Below are 22,039 nucleotides of genomic sequence, written 5' to 3'. Positions count from 1 at the left end.
CTGCCCATAACAGAATTTTCCCGTAAAAAAACCCGCTCTCTCTCTCTTTCCTACTCATCCCCTATATACCAAATCTTTATTCCTCACTGTTTGGCAATTCTGTTACAACTCCTGCCACCTCACCTTCTCTATCCTTACCTCGGGGTTTCTCCTTACATACACTCTCCATACCTTGGGCCTTTCCTCACGGTCTAAGCCCACATTTCCTCTCCTATCAATGCTCCCTTCTTCAAAATGAGACTTCTCCTCAAGTCTCAAGTGGAGAAATTGACTTCTGATGTTGAACTCCTCTTCTCATGTTGCCTCTTCCATACCTTGTCCCTTCCACTGTATTAGTACTTGACTGAGCCTTGCTCCACGTTTCTTGATAACACATTTAGCAAGCACTGCCTCAGGCTCAACAGGAATTTCAGAATTTGTAGCTAAATCCAATGGAAGTGTCTCCTCAATATTGTAATCACCCACAGCCTTTTCAAGGAGTGAGACATGAAAAACAGGATGGATCCTTGCAGGTTCAGGTAAGTACAGTTTGTATGCCACAACTCCTACTTTTGCCAACACCTTGAAGGGACCATAATAACGAGGAGCTAATTTAGGATGAATCCTAGCTCCCAAAGTCAACTGTCCATGAGGCCTCAATTTTAAGAAGACCCACTCGCCTGCTTCAAACTACCTATCCTTCCTTTTATGATCTACTTGATCCTTCATGCAAGCTTGAGCTCTTTGTAATTGGTATTTCAATTGTTTGAGTGCTTCATCTCTTTCTAACAGCTCTTTGTGAAAAGCTTCCACTTGCACTTCCCTAGGCACAAATCTTGTTAGCAACTGAGGTTTCCTTCCATAAACCTCCTCAAAAGGAGTGGTCCCGTAGATGCATGAAAATTGGTATTATACCAATATTCAGCCCAAGATAGCCATTGTGCCTACAGCGTTGGCTGGTCAGCTATGAAGCACCTCAAAAGTGTCTCCAAACAACAATTGACTGCCTCTGTTTGGCCATCGGGTTGTGGGTGATAGGCTGTACTTATCTTAAGATGCGTCCCTAGCAGCTTAAAACACGTCTTTAATTTGAATTCCTTGAATGATCATTGAACACACGTCTTCGGTCAATTTGATATGGTTCTTCTTAATTCGTTCTCAAAAGTCTGAATTACACAAAGGAATGTTTTGAGATTGCACGAGTAATGAATTTGACATGAGCAAATTATTTGCAATCCAATCAACATGATTTGAGAGCGAATTAAAAGTACTTGTGACAAAATTGAGAAGGTAAATAGTAAAATTTCGAATTGGATTAAAATAGAGAACATTACTTTGTTGCTTTGCGGGATTGAATTCGTAGATCAATCTATGGAATTACTCCTCTACTACAATTGTAAACACAAACACAGGTTTAAGGGCAATTATCATGAGAAAGATAAAACAGATGTGCAAGAAGAAAGAGGAGAAACAAGAAAGAACTGAATTAAACTCCAAATTGAAAATAACATAAATGTAAAAAGGAAGAAAGTAAAAAAGGGTCTCTAATTCCTCCAATTTCCTCTCTTTATATAGAGGCTAACTCTAAAATAAACTTAAGCTAATAAGTTCAGAAAGTAAAATGAGTCACAGCATAATTGGGCCCAAATCCTAATAACAAACTAGTGACTTCAGATGCTTGTAACTTTTTGGTCAAAACTCCAAATCTAGCAAATGAGGTGTTAAATGAAAGCTCTTTAAGCTAGCTTTCTAACGTAACAAGAATCATTGAAAAACTCCACTTGCATCAAATGTTATGACTACAATAGTGAGCAAATATCAAAAGTACTAAAATGCAAGAATTAGGTAAAATTACTAGTTATGGCCTAAATAGGCCTAAACAAATAAAATTAGCCTAAAACAATGAAGTAATCATAGAAATAGTATCAAAAAGTAGTATTAAGGATATTAAAGTATCAATATAATATGATTCATCAACGGCCAACAATGGACTTGGATGGTGGTGAGGGAACAAGATTTCAAGTATCACTAGAGTGCAAAGCAGTCATCACATCTACCATTGCCCGATGACAATGAGGATCAGCCATGGCTTCGCCTGTAGACTTAGAAATAGACACATAATTCAACAAAGAGACTAAGGAAAAATAAGAGGGAGATAAATGGTCATAATTAAAAGTACAAGCATAAAGAGGATTAGGATTATGAGAGGACCAAATACCTTTTTGTGGAGCAATGGGAAGTTCAGGTGCAGGCGATGTGGATGGAGGGGTGATTGGAGCTGGAGATGAGACTGGAGGATTAGTGGAGGAAAGAATTGTTGAAACCTGAGGCTGTCACTGGTGTGTGAGCAAAGGAGGTGGAGAAGAAGCAGGGATAGGAGCTGGAACAATAGGAGGAATAACAAGAGGGTCTGCTGTGAAATTGACATAAATAATAGTAGAGGAGGAGAAAAAAGGGGTAGTTTCAAAAAGTGTTTTTGGTTTCTTGGACTCTGCAGTAGTGTACTACTCTTTTCCCTGCCCTTGAAGGTAAATTTTGACTGATCTAGCATATTGAGTGTAGTTCTAGCCATTCAACTTGTGGTCAGTAATTGGTAGAATTGTTGGTTTGGTCAGGTTTGGAACATTGGTTTGGCCCTCTCTTGCCTTAGCTTTTGGGTAAGTGGCCTCGTCTGCCATGGATGAAATCAAAGGAACCCACACCTAAATCAAATTGTGCTATGATGCCATGTAGAATGGTACCATTCATGGTAGTTAAAATTGCATGCTAACTCGCAAAATCATATGATTACATGATTTTACGATCTTCATTGCTGTCTCTGTGCTGCTTGGTTGCAGGATAAAAAACAGCGAGGTTGGGTGGGATCGTCATGCGGGATCATAAAACCCCACCATGTTTAAAACTTGAAATTTTACCCAGTGACCCATGACCCATTTTGTGACCTGATTTTGCTAAAAACCTATTGAAACCTTAAAATCGATTCAGAACTTGCTTTCCTTTTGGTTTCCTCTGCTCTGTGATTTCATTTGACTTTAAATGACGACCCTGTTTTGCACTGATGAGACTGCTCTGGCGACCTTGTCTGCTCCAGCATTTTCGTTCTGCTGCGCGACCTCTTCTCACTTTTGGGTTTTCTGTTCTGTTATTGTTTTCTTCTCTATTTTTATGCTTCATCTTCTGCTGCACTGTGGGTGGGTGCTGTTCCTGTACCACACAACAGTGCCGTTAGAGTTAAAATGTTGACTTTCCATTTCTATCCCCCGGAACAAAGCAGTTTTGAGGGTGGCTCCCTTTCCTCATCTGTCTTTGTTTTGCTTTCCCCATCTTCATATTTATACTATCTTATATCTGACAATCAGTGTTACGATCTTACAAGTTATGATCTTTGACCCCCTCTCCGATCTTATGTAGAATCTCAATTTGACTACCATGGGACCTTTCATTTCCCGATCAAAATAGGTTACAACAAAGTCTGTATATACAGACTGAGTGGTAAAGGAAACAAATAATCAGATTCCTAAAAAAATCCTATCTGCCTCTAACTCCATATTTACATCATTCTATTTTAAGTATCATACAATTGTCCAATCCTATCATAAAGATAATAAAATCAGCAAAATAAAGCAAAGAATAATTTCCTTCAGTATAGGCTGATTAATTCTGATCTAATTCACCAAATCTGGACAGAAGGATCTGATCTCCAACAAATGCAATTCCTATCAATTGATCAATAGAGTTCTGATATGGGCCTAAAGGGTCATACTATTACTAAAGTATATGTTAGGGGCTCAAAGGTGCGATGCACCTGATCATATGTAAGAGAGAGAGAGAGAAAGAGGTAACCACTTGCTTAGCAGTAGCATGCATGGTAGGGGTAAGGAGGGATAAAAGAGGGGAGTGGTAAAAGGGGAGGTTTCTGGCTGGAACTAGTAGAATTGAGACCTGGGAGAGTTTAGGCCTCTTGAAGTGCCAAAGGATTTTTCTTTTTTCCTTGCAGTCTCTATATTGTAAACACTTCTCTATACTTCAGGATCTGGTGTAAGTGGTCTTCACTTCAGACCTGTATAAATACTGCATTTTTGCTGACTTCCTCTTCAGTTTTACTTGATACCTAACATGTTCTGTCAGCTATTTGTCATTTTGAGAAGGGATTGTACACTTAGAGAGTTGGGGAGCATAGGGTTATTCAGAATGCTGATTATTCATTAAAATTCATTTCCTTTTTAGTTTCTGATCCAGTGTCCTTCAGCTTGCTGGTTCTTTGTAATTTTCTCTTGTAATTTTCTTTTGGAGAATGTTTTATCCTCCTTTCTGGTCTCATCTTTTTCATTGTATTTCTTTTTCTATAAACATTAATGTTTTTTTTATCTTTACTCTCTACTATATTTCTGACTTTCTCTCACGTTTTTACTACAGCCTGTTCAAGAACCAAAAAAAATGACACAAATAATTGTAGATGCACTGGAGAACACTGGACAGAGGGGCATCATCAATAAAGGATGGGGAGGTCTTGGGAATTGTAAGAATATTTCTTGTTTTGCGACTTTTTCTTTCCTGTTGGAATGGTTTATTAGTTTTATGTTTCTTTCAACTGCATATGCTTCTTCCCAGTGGCAGAAACAAAGGACTCTATATACTTACTGGATAATTGTCCTCACGATTGGCTGTTCTTACACTGCAAGGCTGTGGTAAGATAATCTAGTTCAATACTCTTATTCACATTCAAATATGATTATGGTAGAAGATCACAGTACCAAATCTGTAAATCCTGTAAGTTCGTTGAAGTTGTAGCCTTGTAGGACTTCCATGACGAACCTGATAAAGGTTGCTGGTTCAAATGTGAAGAAGTCTGCAGATGGCTTAAATAACCTTGGTTTTTTTTGAAATCTATTATGGGCTAATATCATCCTCTTATGTTGTTGGATAGTATCATTTATATGCTTAATATACCTTTTATTTCCATTCACTTTCATATTTTGCATCTGTCCTTGTCAAGTCTTTCTGTTTATGGAAACTCCTCTACATGGTAACAAGCATTGTTTTTATAACTCTCCCTATGATAGGTGTTAAGATTTGTCGAGATTATATTAGGATTGAGATTATTTCCTTAATTGTATTGTAACTATTGCTGGTCCCAAACCTGGGTAAAGGATGAGGGTTGTGTTGGGCCTTTGACAGCCAACGTAAAACTTGTTGAAATCTTTTATATGGATCAATCATGACAATATTGTTGTATTTATGCTATTATGTTATATATAGTTAGGCTAATTAGATAGAAAATTTTGCTGATTTTTGTATTTTTCTTTCCTGAATTATGGGAGTCTCTCTGTATAGATTATGTTGTGTTTAGTCTTTGTTCTCTTTTTCAAGTTTGTACTACAGCGGAAAGGCCTAGGAGCCCTAATTTTTACTCCAACCCACCATCAAGGAGGTTGACCCAGTTTTATTCTTTGTCAAGTATCAATGATATAATACAACTTGTTTTAGAATTTGGAGATAATTCTTCTCTTCCAATGCCATTGCCATAGAAGCTGTCATGCCTGGGCACTCAATGTGTGTTAGATCTGTCATGTCTTTGCTGACGCATGGAGTCCAATTGAAATAGTTCTTACCACCGTAGTAGTTAATAGCACATGATAGCAGTGCTAAATCAGCAGAGTGGCTCCTTGCCACGACACCAAGTGCAAGCTTTAGCAGCGTGGCTCCCTTCAGTAACACAAAGTTTAAGTGTTGTGGTTGCAGCACATTAATTGTGGTCAAAATTGCGGAAAACCATGGCTATTGCGATCAATATCTGATGCACAACAAAAATGTCAGATTTACCCTTGTTTTCTAAACATTAAAGGCTGTTAAGGGGGGTAATCTTGGGATTTTTCCTTCCCCCCTCATCCTCTTACATTATCATTTTTTGCACGTCGTTGTATCATTCAAACACAGCATTCTTGAATCCTAGGTGCTCCCATTTACCTTCTCTAGCAGCAACTTTTGCTTCATCGACAAGCTTCACATTTTTTGCCCAAAATCTAGTGTCACCATTTCTCACCAAGTCCTAGTTGTCTTCATCTTTGGCGAGATCTACTCATTTTGGATGCGTTAGGGGTTGTTTTTTGGCCAAAATCTAGATCACCTACATTTCTAGGGAGACCCACACATTTTCCGATGAGACCATTTGCAATGGGGACTTTTTCTAGTGAGACCACACGTGTAGCATAATCTATATTAGGTGTATATCAAATCTTCAGAATAATGGTCATTGCATTATTTGTTTTCCCACTATAGTGTTTTTGGGGTTGGCCGCTTTGCGCTGTTATTTGGGATTGACTACTATGCTTACGATTATGTTTTTTGATATTATAGTAGGATCACAGGGAAAGATAAAGGACACCAAACCACTATTTGATGATTTGGAGCTAACAATTACAACAACAGTAAAGCCTTATATCCCTTACAGTTTTGGTACATAGGATAATAGACCCACTCCAAAAGCAGATTGAGGGTACAATTCTACTGGTACCAGCAATGTAATGATCTGTTATGGTTTTTCGGTTTACAAGTAGTTAGCAATAATCAATTCTGTTAGGAAGGTTAATTGCTATAAGTAGCTTGGTTGAGAGGAATTCAGCTTTCATGAATAATCCTTGTATCTCATTTCTGTATCAATAATATCGGAACTCTTTCTCTGTTTTCAGAGTTCCCTTTCTCATCTCTAGTTCTTCGATTTCTTTGTAATTCCTAGAACTAAAATCCCTAACAAGTGGTATCAGCCTCAACCTTCTGGGGAATCTTCTTCGTACGGTTATGGCGGAATCAACTCATTCTCAAGCTTCCATGAAAGACATGGAGGATCGTTTGGCGGCGCGATTGGAGGGGCGTTTGGTGGAGATCGCGGGGTCGCTGCAACGCATGTTGGGAGACTCTTTGCAAACGCAAGTTCAGGATGCAATCAGGAACAACACGCTGATTGGGAATCGTCCTCCACCTTCGTCTTCAACGTACCTGTGTGGAACTCGATTGGCTCGCATCGATTTCCCTTGATTCAACGATGAAGCCGTGAATCTTTGGATCTACCAGTGTGAGAATTACTTCTTGGTGGATGGCACAGCAGACAAACACAAGGTTCGATTGGCAATCATACATCTCGAAGGAAAGGCTCTTCAATGGCACACTGCCTTTGCTAAGAATTCTGTTGCTCGGCCGAATCTTTCTTAGAATGAATACACTAGGCTTTTGATTGATCGTTTTGGCCCCGTATGTGATGATCCCATGGCGGAATTGATGAGGTTAAGGCAAACTTCTTCTGTTTGTGACTATCATGAGAGGTTTGATGCCGTAGTTAATCGTTTGAATCTTTCTGATGAATACATGTTAAGCTGTTTTCTGGGTGGTTTGAAAAATGATGTTCAGATGCTGGTGAGAATGTTCCAACCACAATCAGTGACTAGAGCCTTTACACTGGCTAGAATATATGAAAATGCGAGTAATTCTTCTGTTAATGCTACTGCAATGTCAAAATCCAACAGGCCTGCAAGTAATTCTAAGCCTATAATTGCTGCAAGACCTTCTACTGCTGTTGCCTTGCCTGATAAGTCATCACAGAAACTGTACAAAAGCCTTACTCTTGCATTCATGAGTGAAAGAAGATCTAAAGGGCTCTGTTATTTCTGTGATCAGCCCTATACTCCTGAGCACAGTTTAACTACAAGAAGTTACAGGTTCATGTGTTAGAAGTGGATTCTGTTGAGGAGGAAGAAGGAGAAGTGGTTTAGGATGAGGCCATCTCTATTGTTGATGGGGGAGAGGAAGATTCTACGGAGTTTCCTCAAATCTTAGTGCATGCTTTGACTAGAGTTGCTAACTTCCAGACTATGAGGGTGACAGGATATTTCAGAAAGAAACCGTTACACATACTGATTGATAGTGGTTCAACCCACAATTTTTTGGATGCTGAAGTAGCGAAAAGGTTTGGGTGCAGAATTGATCAGTTGGATCCTATAAGTGTGGTGGTAGCTGATGGCATAGAATTCAGATTACTTCAATTGTAAGAAACTTTTCTTGGACTATTCAACAGTCCACATTCACATCTGATATGATGTTGCTGCCATTGGGGTGTTGTGACTTAGTATTGGGAATAGAATGGTTGATCACCCTAGGGGACATCACTTGGAACTTCAACAAACTCAGCATGGAGTTTAATGTTGGAGGGAAAAGGCAGGTTTTAAGAGGGGCAACCTCTTCTGTTTCAACTGTTAAGAGGAAGCAGATGAGAAAAACTTTTGAGGAAGGGGTTCATTTGTCCATGCTCCAACTATGCGGTATGGATGGTGGATTGCTACATTCCTTGACAACTCATGCTGATAATGAGAAGTTCCCTACTGAGATTGAATCACTGTTGGAAGAGTTTGCTGATCTTTTTGAAGAACCTAGTCAATTACCTCCTTTTAGAAAAGGTTTTGACCACAAGATTCCCTTGATGCAAGGAGCTGATCTGGTAAACAAGAATCCTTACAGGTATGCCAAGAATCAGAAGGATGTTATAGATGACTTACCCATTCCCTTAGTAGAAGACCTACTGGATGAATTGAATGGTTCTACCATTTTCTCTAAAGTGGACTTGAGGTCAGGTTATAATTAGGTACGGATAGATCCTGCTGAGGTGCATAAGACAACATTTAGGACTTACGGAGGTCACTACGAGTACTTAGTAATGCCATTTGGCCTTACTAATGCTCCAACAACCTTCCAAGGTCTTATGAATTCTGTATTTCAGGAATTCTTAAGGAAATTCCTATTAGTACTCTTTGATGACATATTGGTGTATAATAGCAGTTTGAAGGAGCATGTTCAGCAGGTGTTGCTCACAATGAGGAAACATTCTCTTTTTGCTAGAAGAAGCAAGTGTTTCTTTGCTGTGGAGAAGGTAGAATATCTTGTACATTTCATTTCCAAAGAGGGAGTATCCACTGATCCTGGTAAGGTGGCAGCTGTGAGGAATTGGCCTCTTCCTCAAAATATCAAACAGTTGAGGGGATTCTTGGGTTTAATTGGATATTACAGGAGGTTTGTAAGGAACTATGGAGTGGTAGCTAAACCTCTGACTAGTATGCTCAAAAAAGACAACTTTGCTTGGACTGATGAAGCCAGAGATGCATTCCAGTTGCTCAAGGATTTGTTGACTCAAGCACCAGTCTTGGCTTTGCCAAATTTCAGTAAACTTTTGATTTAGAAGTTGATGCTTCAGGGGTGGGGCTAGGAGCAGTGCTTATGCAGGATCTGCACCCAGTTGCCTTCATCAGCAGGGCACTCAATCAGCAGCAACAATCCCTTTCAACTTATGAGAAAGAGTTATTGGCTGTAGTGTTTGCTGTCCAGAAATGGAGACACTATTTGATTGGTAGACCATTTGTCATTAAGACTGATCATCTCAGTCTTAAGTACATATTGGAGTAGCAGTTGGTGACTGCTTTCCAGCAAAAATGGTTAGTTAAACTCATGGAGTTCAACTTTACCATTGATTATAGGCAAGGAAGAGACAATGTGGTAGCAGATGCATTATCTAGACTGGAAGTGGTAGAATGTCAGTCCCTACATGTTCATGAGTTGCAATCTGAGTTGTTTGAGAGGATCAAAATTTCGTGGAAGGAAGATGTGGATGTGCAGAAATTGATTTCAGATATTCTGAGTGGTAATGGATCACATAAGCACTATACTTGGCAAAATGAGGAATTGAGAAGAAAGGGAAAACTGGTAGTTGGAAGGGATGTGAAACTCAGAGAGGACCTTTTTAATTGGCTTCATGCAGGATCAGTAGGTGGACACTCAGGCAGAAATGCCTCATTACAAAGGCTCAAATCGATTGTGTATTGGAAGGGAATGACAAAAGATGTAAGGGTGTGGGTCCAGAAATGTTCTGTTTGCCAGCAATGCAAATATGACACAGCCGCTTATCCTAGTTTATTACAACCTCTTCCCATCCCTGATCATGTATGGCAACACATTACTATGGATTTCATTGAAGGACTCCCTAATTCTAATGGCAAGCAGGTGATTTTTTTTGTTGTTGACAGATTGAGTAAGGCTGCTCATTTTATGTCCTTATCACATCCTTATACTGCTAGTGAAGTGGCTCAATGTTTCTTAGATCATGTATTCAAGTTACATGGGTTTCCTGCTACTATCACTAGTGATATAGATCCTATTTTTGTTAGCCAATTCTGGCAGGATTTGATGGCATTTCAGGGGGTTCAGTTGCAGCTATCTACTGCCTATCACCCTCAGACTGATGGGCAGTCAGAGGTAGTCAACAAGTGCTTGGAAAATTACTTGAGATGTATGTGTTCTGATGTGCCTCAATCTTGGGCGAAATGGTTGCCCTTGGCTGAATGGTGGTACAACACTACCTAGCATTCTGCAATTAAAGCCACTCCTTATGAAGTGGTTTATGGACAGGTTCCCCCTATTCATCTTCCTTACCTACCGGGAGCATCCAAGGTGGAATTGACTGACAGAAGCCTCACCAAAGGAGAAGAAATGCTGAAGTTACTTAAGTTCCATCTCAAGAGGTCTCAAGAAAGGATGAAACAGTTGGCTAATAAGCAAAGGAGTGATAGGAAGTTTGAAATTGGTGATATGGTCTATGTTAAGCTTCATGCATGTAGACAAATTTCAGTAGCTCCAAGGACCAATGCCAAGTTAGCACCCAAGTATTTTGGTCCTTTTCCTGTGATTGATGTCATTGGAGTAGTTGCATACAAGCTTCAACTCCCTGCTGATTCCAGAATTCACAATGTTTTTCATGTGTCCCAGTTGAAAAGATATGTAGATGTAGCAACTTCTACTGCAGTTGGAAGCTACTGCAGTGGACAAGGAACCGAAAGCAATTTTGTACAGGATGACAGTCAAAAGGAAGGGAAGAGCTGTTACAAAAGTGCTTGTGAAATGGAAGCATCAGTCTCAGGAAGATTCCACTTGGGAGTTTTATTATGAGTTGATGAAGAAATATCCTTCATTCCATCCTTGAGGACAAGGATGTTTTCAAGAGGGAGGCATTGTTATGGTTTTTCAGTTTACAAGTAGTTAGCAATAACCAATTCTGTTAGGAAGGTTAATTGCTATAAGTAGCTTGGTTGAGAGGAATTCAGCATTCATGAATAATCCTTGTAAAAAGATTCTTGTATCTCACTTCTGTATCAATAATATCGGAACTCTTTCTCTGTTTTCAGAGTTCCCTTTCTCATCCCTAGTTCTTCGATTTCTTTGTAATTCCTAGAACTAAAATCCCTAACATGATCGAACCCTTGTATGATAGTACATGGCATTAGAGAAGCTTTTTTGGTGTAGACGCATGCAACATGTGACATGGTAGATAACAAACTCTTTGGGGAAGGGCTGATTGGACAACAACAGAGTTACTGGAAAGGATTGTACATAAGATATGTGGCAGGATGGATAGGGTGTTTTGATCTTTAATTGGATGTGGACTATGGTTCCAACATGAGGCAGAATAATAAGAGAAAGATTGAACAAAAAAATTTGGTTGAGACTAAGTCCCTTGGATAATATAAACAACACTCTAGGGGGGGTTCCCATAATTCTTCATAATGGTTACCAACTCTCTTGGAGGAAACTTGATTGGCCGTCAAAAGATCAACATAGAATAGAAGCTATATATATATATCTTAAGGTTTAGGTTTAAAAATTAGAAGAAGATAATAAAGTCATGAACATGATATGGGACTTGCGTTCTTTTAAGAAAAAATAAGTCATTGATAGGAAACATGACTTTCCTTTAATTTTAAAAAAAAAAATTACAAGTTGTGGATGCCATATGTAACAAAAAATTATATTAAGTCACAAATACCATTCACAAATCACAACTGAACCTATTCTGGGAATTACTTTTCAAATTGCACTTATTTGGGACTTTGGAAATGGATTTACACCTTCTGGGTAAAAAAGCCTTGAATTACAGTAATTAATTATACTCTTATCTATAATTTTCTCTGCTGTATAATTTGAGACACGGATTCTGTTAAATGTTCTTTTGTTTTCTTCTCTCTCAACAAGAATAAACAATAATTAAAATTAAACTAAAAAACCCAACACATCTGAGAAGGTGCTGTGTTGTAGAAATGGAAAGGAGCTTATGTACTTCTCTTTTGATATGGTCATGTAGTTCATGTCCAGTAGGGGAATATCTTTTATTGGCAAGTGTTTGTATAACCATTAGAGCTCTTGTGATTTATGGATCAAGTCATTGATATTTTGTTATAGGCTATTATAAGTATGGGTTATTTTTGTAAATTCTGTTGTGTGGATAAGCTATATATTGTTGACCACAACAGAATTTGAGGTCATTCAATAACAAAAAACTTTCTGCACTATCATTCTCTTGTAATTCAAACCAAATCAATAAAGTGTTTGCGAGTTCCATGAATTTAGTGTTGATCTTCAAGCTGAGACGTGTTTCCAAACGATCCTCCATTTTGCATTCTACCACTCGATTGCATGTTGAATCTGCCATTGATGATGCTTCTGGAACGTAACAGGCTGACACCACTTGATATAGCAGTTCTAGGAATCTAGAGAAATGAACTTGGATAATAGGGATATGCAACAGTCACTGCACGAGTCATTGACTCAATCTTTCGGCCAATCTTTGTCTCACCAACTTCAAGAACAGTTGCAAGATCTTCGCAAGAATCAAAATCTTGGGCCAAATCACTTGCAAAGTTCTGGCAATCCATTTTGTGGTGAAAGATCTTCTACCTATTCTTGTAACACCTGATTGGCTAGGCTAGAATTTCCAAGATTTAATGGCGATGCTGTGAATCAATGGATCCTGCAATGTGAAATTTTTTTCTCTATTGACAATACACCGGATGATTACAAAGTACGTCTGGCTGTTGTTCATTTCGAAGGTAGAGCACTTTGCACAGTGCTTATGTTAAAAGCATAGGATTACCCAATTTACCTTCTTGGTCAGAATACACTAGACTTTTGGTTGACAGGTTTGGAGAGGTCTGTGATGATCCTATGGCCAATTTAATGAAGCTAATAAGACAGCAAGGGTTAGTTACAGATTATCATGAGGCATTTGATTCTATTGTTACTAGGCTGAGTTTATCTGATGACAACAAACTGAGTTGTTTCCTTGGAGGGTTAAAACAGGAGGTTCAAATGATGGTACGCATGTTCCAACCTGATTCTGTGCAGAGAGCATTTTCCTTGGCCAAACTATATGAATCCAGTACCAATTCCACCATAGTCTCAAAACCATTTTCTAAGCCATTTAAACCTGCCAACAAACCCCCTATACTGTCTAACCCACCCAAATCCTCAGACACCTTCAAACTTAAAACACAAGTTACAAAAAGCCGTACCTTGGCTTATATTAGTGAGCGGCGTGCCAAGGTTTTATGTTACTTTTGTGATGAATCCTTCACTATAGAACATAGTCTAACCCACAAAAAGTTACAAATTCATGTTCTGGAAGTTGAAGAAGTGACAAAAACCTTGGACGACATGTCCCTTGCTGAGGAATCTGTGGAGCACGACACTGCTGACCCTTTAATTTCAATGAATGCTATGACTGGTCTAACTAGGTTTAAGACTATGAGAATCACTGGTTATGTCAGCAAGAAACCTTTGCATGTGCTCATTGATAGTGGAAGCACTCATATCGTCTTGGACATTGAAGTAGCTAAATAGCTTGGCTGTAAAGTCTCCCTAGTGCTGTAACACTTTAATTTTTCCAAATAATTAATTTTCGCAAAATTTTTAGGAATAATAAAAACTTTCATTTAAACGGTTTTCAATACGTGGTTCAATAGAGTATTTCGAAAGAAGGAGGGTTACAAGTTTGCATCAAATAAATGCTATAAGACCAAATTAAATACATCAAATTTCAAAAATCAGTTTGCTAAGTTCTATAACAGTTCCATCCTTCCGTCCACTGAGTCTAGTGTTGGTCGTCTTGGTCACCTGGAAAATAAATGTAAAGGTGAGTATTCTACACTATCACATACAAATATAGAGACTCACCTTGCCTACTCCAATCATTATATAATAAAATCCGGATTATCGCATTCACACGCTCATCAAGTACATATCAATCATCACACGTGTACGCTCACTGTACACAGAAATAAATCACATTAATTCACACACGGGTGCGTTCACTGCATCATCAAACAATTCATACACACGTGCGCTCACTGCATGTTAGTCACGCTCACTGTGGCACTATGATCACAAATTCCTGATGTCTTCAACTTTAGGGATTTACTCAGTTTCACACCATAGATGGTCGCAGTATTACTCCTGTCTCACGGATACGTGTGCGGTCACGGGTGATGAATGAAAGTTTTGTCGCAAATTCTCATTAAAATATAAATAGAAATTAATGTAATATTAGGGTGCTAACCTAGGTCGTCTCCGATGACAATAGTTGTGAATATGCATCAAACATGTTATAAACATTAACTACAAAAGCAATTAATTGGGAGGGGGGTTTGTGTAATTCCAAAGTTAATATAAAGAGCAAGAAACAAAATTATAAAGTTCAATCAATAAAAAGTGGTAATCCCTAGTTCATTCATGTAGACTCTATCTCTATTCCTCTCAAGATTTAATACTCTTACTTTTCTCTCAGAATTAGGTTAATTTAACAAGCGAAAATCAATCTTATATTTTCATAAGAATTAAGCAATTCAATGAATTCTAATCTCTCATTCCAAGATTACGCAATCTTAGAAATAAATCTAGAATTAAGCAATTCAAGTTTAGAATTTCATTAACACGAATTAGGGTTCATTACGCAATGCTTCTATCATTCAACCATTAATTTGATTCAAGAGTTTGGAATAAAGAAATTCATGGAAAAAAAGAATTATATTAATATTCAAAACCCAGGAATTCAGGAGTCTAAGTGCAGTCACTAGGGATTATAAAAAGTTTAGCCCTCTATGAGGATAGGTCTTACAATTATCAAATAAAAATAAAGAAAAATCAGCAACATTAATGCAGAAATCAAAGAAAAGTAGGAAGAAGATGAAAATCAAACCCTAGGTTGGGTCCTTGGCTGTCACCTAAGGCTGACATAAGCTCTGTAAGTGTTCCCAAAATGGCAAAAAATCTAAAAGTGTAAAAAAGATTTCTAACATAGTGCTGTAGTCGTCGTCCATAATAGCTATTATAAAAGTCATAGTAGATACGCGCAGCCTCCCATCCTGTCATCCCTCTCTAGAGTGGTCACTATGGAATTCAAAGTGGCTTTGTCACTGTGGATTTCAAAGTACGCACAGACCTTCTTTAGTCTGGGGGTCTCTGTAATGTCCACTATCACTTTGAAAGTGATCACTTTGATCTGCCTTCTGGATCTAGCTTGTTGTAGTGTCTACTATCACTTCTGAAAATAGTCACTTTCAACTCAAATTTTTTCAAAGGCTAGAAATCCATAAAATAAGCCTAGAAATTCCTGCACAATTATTCAAATGATCAAAATTATAAATTATATCTATGTAAATAAATGTAAATTAACCAAAAATTAAGAAACCTATGATATTTAACTAAAATGATCTTTTTATGTTATTTACATTTTCTAAGTTTACTTTTTCTATTAAGGAATACTAAAAAGACAAGTAAAAATTCAATAAATGTGGATTCATCAATGGTCCCCTTAGCAAAGGTGTTAGTCAGGGGCTGAGTCAGAAGGACAGTGTGTGGCTTGTAGTGCACTCAAGCTCACTGTTGGTGTCACCATCACCCTCTCTTCCTTAAGGTATTCTTACTGCTCCCATCTTTCACATTCCCAGTGTATCACTGAACCATTCACAACATTCCAAGATATTCAAACACAACCACATTTACATTCAACATGCCATCCCACACACTTTCAATCATCTCATTATTCAACATCAATCAATGGCATGTCTGCACACATTTTACCCACATTCTCAATTACGTCATAATATTCATGTTCACACACAGCACATATGCCCACACTCAATCACATTATATTCCATACACACCATTCCTAGTTACAACCCAAATCACAATCCAACCATTTCAGCACGAGAAATCCATCAAAATACATATTCTTACATTCTATCTCAACCACCTTACAACATATAAAAGGAACGGGTTCAAAACAAAAATGAGATATGGTAGAGTCCTCCTTTATCTCGGATAGAAGACAACACAAAATCAACAATGAAAAAGCTCCACGGATTTTGTCCTAAACACATGAAATTTTTTTATGAGAAACTGAGAAATCAAGGAAGAGGGAACCGAAACTCTAACCAATAAAAATCACCTCTAAGCGTTCTAAACACGATTTCAACCTTCAACCCAACTCACGATCGGCTTTGAAGGCAGTTTAATCGGTAAGAACAGGTTGAAAATAGAGAGAATCAGAACAGAGATGAAGAGAAAAGAGTGGGAATGTGTTTTCCAAATCCTAAACCCCTCAAATACCCTTCTGGTCGCGACACTCTCGCTACAGCAAAAATTTTAGAGAAAACTGCACTCTGACTTTTTTAGAATCTTGCTACGAGACTGCACTCAGAAATGCACCCTTTTCTGTTACCCTTTCGCTACAGCGAAAATGCGACAAAATCACCCCCTTCTCCTAGGGTCCTCTCGCTGCAGTGAGAACGCCACAGACTCATGCTTCATGCCCAGGGCCTTCTTGCTACAGCGAGAACGCCCCTGCAGCACACTCCAAACTATATTTTCCAATTAGTCCAGCTAAGTCACAAATCAAACATGTCCAATCTTAACTCAAAAGGCAATATTCACATCATACTTGCATATTTATCTACATATATTCACACACATGTATTTCTACCATCATCTAATACACATCATTATCACATACCCAAACACTCAACATATGGCAATTCGTGTGTATATATATATATATATATATATATATATATATATATATATAGTAGTAATTAAAATATTATTTACAAAATCCAGGAAATTACAAGTGCAGTCTCTAAATGTCACAGTTGTAGATGGCACTAAAGTTACAGTTTCTTCTAAGATTACCGGATTCTCTTGGACAATTCAAAGTACTAAATTCAATTCTGATGATATGTTAATTCCCCTAGGGTGTTGTGATTTGGTGTTAGGAATTGAATGGGTTGTGACATTAGGGGATATTACATGGAATTTTGATAAGTTGTCAATACAGTTTTTTGTCCATGGCAGGAAACATGTCCTGAGAGGGGCTACAACTAATGTTAAAACTGTGAGGAAACAGCAATTGTCCAAGGCTTTGGAAAGTAGTGTACATTTCTCCATGATACAACCTTGCAACCAAGAAACTGGTTTACTGAATTCTTTGAAAACACATGCTCCTGAAATTGATATGTCTAGTTATTTCGAGCAATTGTTGCTGGAATTTGAAGATGTTTTCAAAGAACCAACAGAACTGCCTCTTCCAAGAGATAGACATGACCACAGAATTCTTGCAACCAAGAAACTGGTTTATTGCATTCTTTGAAAACACACGCTCCTGAAATTGATATCTCTAGTGATTTCGAGCAATTGTTGCTGGAATTTGAAGATGTTTTCAAAGAACCAACAGAACTGCCTCTTCCAAGAGATAGACATGACCACAGAATTTCACTTGTGCAAGGGGCCAATCCAATTAGTAAGCGACCTTACAGATATGGGAAACAATAGAAAGATGAAATTGATAGATTAGTGAAAGAATCACTGGAGAGTGGTTATTATACAGCACAGTAACAGTCCCTATGCAAGTCCTGTAGTTTTGGTTGGCAAAAAGGATGTCTTGGAGGCTGTGTGGATTATAGGCCTTAATAAAAATACAGTCAAAGACAAGTTTTCCATTCCTTTTGGTGGATGATCTTTTAGATGAACTGCATGGATCTGTGATTTTCTCCAAGATTGATTTAAGAGTTGGATATAACCAAGTTAGAATGCATCCAGCTGATGTGCATAAGACTGCTTTCAAGATGCATGGAGGCTATTTTGAGTATTTGGTTATGCCATTTGGGATAACCAATGCCCTGCAACATTTCAGGGCTAACTAACCCAATTATCCAAGTTTTTCGTTTCTCTAGATTCCTAGAACTGCTGGATAAGTCATTGATATTTTAATTTTCTTTTTAGTATTGTTTAAATTTTTGGTTTCAATTATCTATCACTCCAATTTTAATTCTTATTCTTTTACCAATTATTTGCAGGTTCATCATGGAGGTGCAGGAACAACAGCTGCTGGGCTGAAAGCTGCAGTAAGAATTTCATAGCTTTTTGAATCCTTACCGATTAACATATCATTTGATTCTACTTTTAATAATTGATATTTTATTGGTAGTGCCCAACGACCATTGTCCCATTTTTCGGTGATCAACCATTTTGGGGAGAAAGAGTATATGCTAGAGGAGTTGGTCCTCCACCTATCCCAGTTGATGAGTTTTCGCTTCCTAAGTTGGTTGATGCAATAAAATTTATGCTAGATCCCAAGGTAAATATAAATTTCTTGAAATATCAAAAATAAATGCAAAAGCACACAAAGGGGAGCATTGAGTTTGTGTCTATATTTGGTTTTGGTTCTATATCAAGTTCCTGTTAGCTTTGTCTATGCTCCACTCTCAGTAGGATTTAATGGAGCTTAAAAGAAATCTAACTGAAACTGAAAAACGAACATGAGAGAGAGAAAAAAATGAGACTTTGGAAGAAAGGTTGATTCTCATTTTGATTCAATACCTCATTGGCAATGCCATATATACACCATTAAGAGTCCAATTATTCAGTTAGTTCTGCTACTAACTTTACTGAAACCAATAACAGAATTAGCCACATAAACGCCTCAAATTACTATGCAAGAATGAAAAAGTACAAAAATTACAAACAATGATTTCTCTACAAAATCTGCATACTAATGTATTAGTTTGGTAAACCGACAAGGACCTCGAAGAGAACCATACTGCAAAAGCTAGCCATTATTGTTAGAGCCCAAGGACTTATAAACCTTACACTAGGATCTCATACTTCCAATGTGGGACTCTTGTACCTTGCAATTAGATCCTAACATACTATGCTCTGTAGCCCTAGTCCCATGCAAGCTGGTTGTGCATTACTCATAAAAGCTAATCATTGTATTTGATGAAGCCAAGGTCTTATAGACTTCGCTAGAATCCCATACTTTCTGGAATTCAAGTCTCAAACTTTGCAATTGAATCGTAACATCCCATCATGCTTTGCAGCCTTAGCGCCCATGTGAGCTAGTTGTGTACTAGCCCTTCAAGTAGTATTGAGCGAACGTTGTTATTGAGAATAATGTAAATAAAGTAACTATGTAAGTAAGGAGCTATGTAGATAACATGATTTTAGATAACAAAATATCATGTAGATATCATGTAATATTGTGTAATGATTGAGTATTATTATAAATAAATAGCTTCACTTTTTATTCTAACACCTGGATTCATCGTATGTCTCTCTCAACATGCTATCAGAGCTTGACTAGAGGTAATTCTTAATCTGTACATTCTCAATGGGTGTTGGGGCTGTTGGCCCAAGTGACATGCTAAGGGAACAGGATCAGTTATTGGATCCTATTGAGAGGCCTAAAGTGTGGAAGGTGTATGTGAGAAAGAAAGAGTAAGGGCACAAAAAGGGAATTCAGTGCATGAGTTAGTTGGAAGAAGCATTATGAGAGCGAGAGGCATGTGTGTGAAGGCATTGGGAAAAGTAAGTTGTTGCATTTTGTTAGAGGGAGCAGAATTCCAGTATTTATTGGGAGTTCTATTGGACCCATAGGCTCTGGTTATGTGTACCCACCCTTTTCTTTTTCGTATAGTAATACTTACATTTCATTCTTGTTGGTTTCCATCAATTGGTCCAACTTGCCGATTACGTCACAATGCCACCAAAACCAACTGTTGGAGGTGTGGGTAACTCAGTTGGAAGCATTTGGACAGCTCTTTAAGCGAGTTTCAAGCTATTCTTTTGGAGATTCAGCAGTCACAATGCAAGATGCAATGTTCATTCATCGAATTTCAAGAGGATGTGCATCAGTCCCTTCGCAGAAATGAGGGGCATAACAGTGGCATAGGAGTAGGAGACGACACATGGAGATTCCAAAATCAGGTGGGCCATCGTATGACAGAGTACATGAGCATCGCCTTGCAGCAAACAAGTTGAGGTGTCAGGATTCCAAGTGGTTGATCCCATGGGGTAGATCCAACGTGCGAAACCTACTCCGAGTGCATGATACGCATGATGAATTGAAGTACCATTTATTGGTTTATGTTATTACAAGAATCAGAGGAGCAACAAACATGGACAAAGTTAAAACAGGCTTTGCTGTTGCACTCTATGGGGGAAAAAGAATTACCGGTGATTCATCAATCATGTATGGCAGATGACTACATTGATTGTTTGAAATTGTTTCAGCACAGGTTCCTCACTTATTGGAATCCCAATATCTTATATTTCATGGCTTGACTAAGACTCAATATCTGACAAAGGGTCTGTTTTTTTCCCCTCTCAATCAATGGTAGGCGATGCAGATTGCACAAGACATGGAACCGGAAATTGACAGCTTGGTAATTAGCAATGACGTTTCGTCATTTTTAGATTCATTCAGGTTATATGAGCCAAAATAGGAAAACCATATGGGTCACACTTAAATCAGAATGAGAAAGATGGATCAAGTCTAATGGGCTCCACAAAACCCAGTAGTTATTGGGCCCAATTAGGATCGGGTTCTTCCCACCAAAAGTCGGCATATATGAAGGACTTGTCTAAAACAACGTTGAACTCAGCTCAGCACAAGTGGGACAATGATCATCATGGTTCTGCAGAAATATCCAGAGGTGTCCATCACTCGTCCATCAAGAAAGGTGAAGGGGTTGTGTTTTTGTTGTGCGGAGAAGTTTCATCCCTTGCATGAGTGCCTAGTAAAAAGCTTAAAGCTAGTAATAATGGGAGATGGGGACAGTGAGGGAGAAGCAGAAGAAATATTGGCATTAAAGTGTAAGCTTATGGGCCTCATGGGAGTGACAAGTTCTGATTTTTCAATGTATAAAGCTGAGTTGGATGGCACCTTGAAAGGGGTACCCATTTTGGTGTTGGTTGATAGTGCGGCGAGTCATAACTTTGTGGCTCCAGAGGTGGTATTATATTCACTGAATTTTCTTTTAGACTCTACAAAACGATTTGGGGTGAGGTTGGGGGATGGTCACAAGGTTTACATAAGGGCAAAATGCTTCAATCTACCTTTGCAGTTCAAACATACAGATGAGGTTGTGGATGCTTATGTTCTGGACTTAGGAGGGGTGGACATGATCTTACAGATAGCAGGCTGGAAACACTAGATAAGATGGAAATGGATTGGGGGAATATGACTGTCCTTCAAGTCAGGAAAAGACTGTCGAATTGCATGTTGTTGCTGTGCTAGGTTCAAGATGCACTTACGGTGGCACTCCCTACATTAAAGACTCTTTCCTTGGTGCTTTGGAAGGCTTGAAAAGGATGCAAGGAGGTTAACTGTGGAACTTAGAGTAGGGGCTTTGGTGGGAAACAATAGGGAGTGCTGAATTCGCAACAGCAGTTGGAGTTAGAGGGAATGTTGCAAGTGTCTCCACAAGTTTTTAAGGAAATGTTTGGGCTACATGCTTCAGGAATTGTCCATTCCATCAATCTGAAGGAAGGCACAAAACCAATAAATGTTAGGCCATATCACAATCCACATCATCAAAAAACTGAAATTGAGCATCAAGTTCACAAAATGTTGCCGCAAGGTATAACTCATCATAGTTCTAGTCGTTTTTTAGTCCAGTAATTCTTGTTAAGAAAAAATATGCTACATGGAGGACATGCATGGACTACAAGCCTCTTAATAAGGCAATGGTGTAGGACAAATTTCCTATTCCAGTTGTTCATGAGTTGATTGATGAATTACATGGATCAAGCTTCTTTTAAAAGTTAAATTTAAAATTTGGGTGCCATAAGATAAGGATGAGGGAGGAAGATGTGTCCAAGACAGCATTTAAAACCCATGAAGGTCACTATGAATACCTTG

General features: G+C 38.3%; 1 protein-coding gene across 2 annotated transcripts in view; it reads left to right on the top strand.

The window, feature by feature from the left end:
- LOC113851615 (sterol 3-beta-glucosyltransferase UGT80A2) overlaps window positions 1-22,039 on the top strand; it is a 45,111-nt gene that overhangs the window by 19,016 nt on the left and 4,056 nt on the right. For both annotated transcript variants that reach the window (XM_027482144.1, XM_027482145.1), the window contains exons 10-13: window positions 4,396-4,498; window positions 4,591-4,667; window positions 18,195-18,242; window positions 18,326-18,475. In XM_027482144.1, the coding sequence (XP_027337945.1) occupies window positions 4,396-4,498; window positions 4,591-4,667; window positions 18,195-18,242; window positions 18,326-18,475 (378 nt within the window). The remainder of the gene's footprint in view (window positions 1-4,395; window positions 4,499-4,590; window positions 4,668-18,194; window positions 18,243-18,325; window positions 18,476-22,039) is intronic.

Source organism: Abrus precatorius, unplaced genomic scaffold (assembly GCF_003935025.1).
Source record: "Abrus precatorius isolate BTA unplaced genomic scaffold, Abrus_2018 Scaffold9, whole genome shotgun sequence".
Taxonomy (NCBI): Eukaryota; Viridiplantae; Streptophyta; class Magnoliopsida; order Fabales; family Fabaceae; genus Abrus; species Abrus precatorius.
This window is presented reverse-complemented; position numbering and strand designations above follow the sequence as displayed.